This window comes from Pteropus alecto, unplaced genomic scaffold, assembly GCF_000325575.1.
Source record: "Pteropus alecto unplaced genomic scaffold, ASM32557v1 scaffold44, whole genome shotgun sequence".
NCBI classification, from domain to species: domain Eukaryota; kingdom Metazoa; phylum Chordata; class Mammalia; order Chiroptera; family Pteropodidae; genus Pteropus; species Pteropus alecto.
This window is the reverse complement of record NW_006436812.1, coordinates 356,358-360,956: the sequence shown is the minus strand read 5'-3', so window position 1 is coordinate 360,956 and position 4,599 is coordinate 356,358. Positions and strand designations below refer to the sequence as shown.

The following is a 4,599-nucleotide window of genomic DNA, read 5'->3' as shown; positions in this document are numbered from 1 at the left end:
ACACAGGCAGCGATGTCCCGGAGGCCGGGGCACCAGTATTTGGGGCCGCCTGGCGGTGCCCACTCCACTGAACACCCTCTAGCCCCATATCTCCTGCAGCGTCTTACAGTCGGTCCCAGAGCCGGTGGCCTGCAGACAAAGGAAGGAGCGCAAAACTCTTTCTTCTTTCACAGACCCGAAGGTCCCCTTCAGCTGGTCAGAAGAGGACATCTCCGACCTGTACAACCACACCACCATACTGCTCGCGGCTGAAGGCAAGAAGGGCCTCCCCTCACAGCACCGTCCTCGTCACGTAGCCAAGCACGCGTCCCCACCCCTCCACGGAGCTCCCTCCGTTTTAGAAGCGTCTTTCCAAGACGTTCCTGCCACTTCCACAATGCAGTGTTAACTCTAACTATTGCTAAGTACAAAAAAAAAAGATTGAAAAATGCTAACTGTCGCTGCCACATTTATAGGGCTTCAGCCGTTAGCGTCTGTGGGGGTCACGTGAAGAAGAGGCGCCTGCGGTATTTGCATGTTTTCTGCTGATGCCTTTTTTCTTCCCCGCAGTGTTTTATGACGATGACCTAACCGATGCTCTGTTTAAGACACTCTACCGACTCGCTCACAAACTGAAGAACGCCTGCACGGCCATCCTCTCCGTGGAGAAGAGGTGAGGCCCGCACTGGGAGGGTGGGGGCGGCCACGCTGGTGTCCCGAGAGCCGGACCCACCTCCTAAACACGTTCTCATCGGCGTCGTCGGCACTCACTTAGCGAGCATTTGTCACACGTCCTTTACACACGTGGCTTCTTTCAGTCCACATACCAGCCCCACTCGTGTGTGGGCGCCGCACCCCTACTCCTCAGATGCAGAGAGGAAGTTCCGAGAGGCAGGGGACCTTCCAGGCCACAGCGAGTCAGCGGGCGGATGAGGACGTGAGGGCAGGTCGTGCGCCAGAGCTGAGTGAGACACGTGGCCACCGCACTCTGAGGGGGGGGGCCTCTCCTCCTTCCCTCCGGACGCCATCGGTCTCTGCAGGTGCCCCAGGTCCCCATCCTCTCCCTGCTGCAGACACAGCCCCTCCAGGACACTTCTGAGTGAGCGTCCTACACTTTAGGGCCCCCGCTGGTGGAGCGTCCATCTTGTGAGAGACGTAGTGCTTAACACTCTGCACAGTCTTCGCTGATTCTTAGGATCATCAGCTTTCTGTAGACAGTTTGGAATACGTAGCAAAAGCCATAAAACTGAACATACTACTGACATCCAGCAGTTCGGCATTCTAGAAGTTCTAGAAGTTCGCCCTGTGGAAGCGAGGAAGCGGTCGCGGCTCTGTACAAAGCCATCCATACGGGCGCGTCCTTCGTTTGTGTCGATGCTGCGTAGGACTTCCCTCAGGGCACGGGTGACCAAGCGCCGCATGTGGGGCTCACTTGGATTTTGGTTTTATAGACCATTAGGAAAAAAATCGAAAAGTCAGGAAAAGTTAAACACTGACTGGATATTTTATGTTGAAGAATTATTGTTAAATTTGTTTTAGGCGCAAAGAGTCTTTATCTTTTCAAGATACACGTGGACATATTTACAGAAGGAGTACTGTGATGTCTGGCACTTGCTTTTTCACCTGGCGCTGGAGGAAGGGCAGGGGTGACAGAGTGGCCGTGAGTTGACAGTGGTTGAAGCTTGGCCATGCATCACACTGTTCTCACTCCTTCCATGTGTTTGAAATTTTTCGTGATAAAAGATTTTGGAAAGGGGAAAAAAAAAGGTGAAGAGTTCGAATCTCAAGTTGAATCCTGTTGCTGATGAGAGCGTAGCACAGTGTGAGTGGCCGGGCCGGGGACACCCTGTGAGGGCTCAGTTCCGAAGTCACCACCTCCGAAATCTCGGCCACCTCGCCCAGCTTCCCAGCGGCATTCCCTCTGGCCACCGGGCTCTCACAGGCCTCTGCACTGCCCTCGGCCACTGCGCGTTGTCTGTGCGTTACACACGAAGTCCTGTACAAGCCACGCGCCGCATCCATGCAGGCACACGCGGAGCCCCGGCCTTAGGCATTGGTCTGCGGCCACCTCTTGCACCAATTTGTAGCTCCTCGGGGCAGTGGTGTTACTTCGGGCATGGGAGTCCACCTCTCTGAGCCTCAGTTTCCACACCTGTAAAATGGAGGTGGTAGCGTCTCCACCTCCCGGGCTGCCCTCCAGGCTCAGGCAGGAAGTGTGCACCGATGCTCAGCACACAGTAGGCGCTCAGTGGAGACCCACCGAAGTGAGGGAGGGCGGGGGCAGCAGGAGGGCGAGCCGTGAGGGCACGCCCAAACCCCCGTGGTGACGGGCAGTGGGTCGGCTGCTGCTCGCTTGCAGGCTGAACTTCACTCTGAGTCACCTGGACGTCACGTGCGAGGCCTACGACCACTTCCGCTCCTGCCTGCACCAGCTGGAGAAGCTGGAGGACGGCCAGCTGCGCTTTGCAGTCGAGCAAGTGGACGCCTCCTTCCCGCAGCACCTCATGTACGAGCGCATCCAGCAGCTGGTAGGTGCGGCCGCCCGCCCGGGGGCCACATGTCGTTCTGCTGTGACGCCGTTGACTCCCGGGGCAAAGCGCTCTTTTTAGCGAAGCCTGTGGTGGGATCTCACCCTGCTCTCAAAGGTCGCCGTGTCCGCGGAGGGCCTGCCAGTTGACTTGCTGACTTTATAGCATGTGCTTTTCCGGTGGGCAGTTCAGACCCAGAGGAAGCAGGACCGAGGGTGGAAGGTTGTTCTGATGCAGGGACTTCGGTGCTGATGGTCACATCTTCACTGAGCAAATAGCTGGCCTCTCGGACTAGGCAGGCCCGTCTAGTGACTGGCGACCCTTCTGACCCTGCCCGAGGGGATTCCAGCATGTTAGGCCTCTGAGTAATCCTCCTAATGACACCTGTGCAGGTGCCGTGCTAAGCTCTTTTCGTCCACTGTCTCAGATCATGCCACGGTGAGTCACCCAGCCGGGAAATGGCAGAGCTGGGACTTCATCCTACAGCCACGGCACTTCCTGTCACTGTTTTTAAACCCAGCACTTGGGAGAATTTTGGAAATTAACCCTTAAAACTCCCTGAACATCTCCAGGAGCTGGATTTGTAGATGTCCAGAGGTCGAGCATTCACGTCCCTCGTGGTCTCTACCTTTCGGCTGCGGCCTCCTTTCTCTGGGCCTGTGGAGACCTGGGCCCAGTTCTGAGAGGAACGAGGAGGGGGTGACGCTGGGCCCTCTCTCTCAGAGCCAGCGTGGCTCTGCATTTGGGCGAGGACGTGTGTTCCGTGCCACTGAGTCGGCTCCGACTCCTGGTGACCCTGTGGCTGCGCGGTGTCCACAGTGTCCTGTCCACCACAGCTCCGCTCAGCTCCTGTAGACAGAGACCTCTGGCTTCTTCTAGAGCGCTGATCCATCTCGTATTCGGTCTTCCTCTTTTGCTGCTGCCTTCTGTTTTCCCAGCATTATTGTCTCCTCCAAAGAACCCTGCCTCCTCACTGCTGCCTTCTGTTTTTCCCAGCATTATTGTCTTCTCCAAAGAACCCTGCCTCCTCGTGGTGTGCGCGAAGTAGGACAGCTTCGACTGTGTCCTTTTCGCCTCCAGTGACGTTTCAGGCTTAATTTGCTCTAGGACCCACTTGTTGGTCTTTCCGGTGGTCCAGGCTGTTCCTGCGCCATACTTCCAATGAACCCGTTTTTCCTGTCAGCCTCCACTGTCCCACTCCCCCCTTCCGTTTATTCCTCCACCACCTCTGGGCAGCGTCGCCTCCCGGTAGACGGCAGACAGAGGCCGCTTCTGCTGGTGAGGATGCGGGGCGTCCGCCAGGAACCTGGCGCGCTTCTGTACCTGCTTCAGCTGCCAGCCTTACAAGCAGCTTCATGTGACTGAAAAAGTCAGCTCCCTCTAAATCCAGCAGCCGTGGTACGTGGCGCTAGAGACCTCCCCAAACGGAGGAACTGTGGCAACTCGCCACCTTTCTTCCGGTCCCTTTCGATCGTGTGGCATCCTGATGCCTCCTGGATTGATGCTGGGACTTGTCCATCCAGCTTCTCCTCCACAGTGAAGCAGAAAGAACAGCCCGGAACCATGGAGAAGCCGGAGCAGGCTCCCCGCTCGCACAGTGGTCCGCGAGCTGCCGTGGTTCCCGTGTCCTTCCTTCTGTCGCGAGTCGCATCCCCTTGTGGAACTGCGAAGCCTCGTTTGCACACCTGGGGCCCCTTTCTCTGTCCGCTGCAGGAGCTCTGGAAGGTGCGTGTGGAACCAGCACCGCGGCACGGCGCCTCTGCAGGCCGCACGCCTCGGCTGTCCCTGTGACCGTCTAATAAAACCAGAGGCTCCCGCACTGATGTGCTTGAGAGGTTGTCATTTTTTTTAATGTGGCAAACGAGCCTTTTGTGATGACGATGGTTTTCTGGAGTCTGTCAGTGCCCCCCAGTAGCAGCCAGGGAAAGATGCCGCCCCCGTCTGCCGACTGCTGACAAATGCGTTTCATACAAATACGTTTCATGCCATCGCCACAGGAGCCTCGTCTCGGTCAAGGCTGTGGGTGCCCCGTCCCTGGTTGTCTGGGCCCCTTGGGAGAAGGAGGCTGGAACTCGCCTGGCACGGCTCCTCC

General features: G+C 57.3%; 1 protein-coding gene across 1 annotated transcript in view; it reads left to right on the top strand.

Annotated features, from left to right (window-relative positions):
• METTL22 (methyltransferase like 22) overlaps positions 1–4,330 on the top strand; it is a 17,245-nt gene extending 12,915 nt beyond the window's left edge. Inside the window, exons 7-10 of the mRNA XM_006914172.3 lie at positions 142–254; positions 550–652; positions 2,339–2,507; positions 4,221–4,330. Of these exons, the coding sequence (XP_006914234.1) occupies positions 142–254; positions 550–652; positions 2,339–2,507; positions 4,221–4,298 (463 nt within the window). The 3' untranslated portion in view covers positions 4,299–4,330. The remainder of the gene's footprint in view (positions 1–141; positions 255–549; positions 653–2,338; positions 2,508–4,220) is intronic.
• Positions 4,331–4,599: the final 269 nt, after the last annotated feature.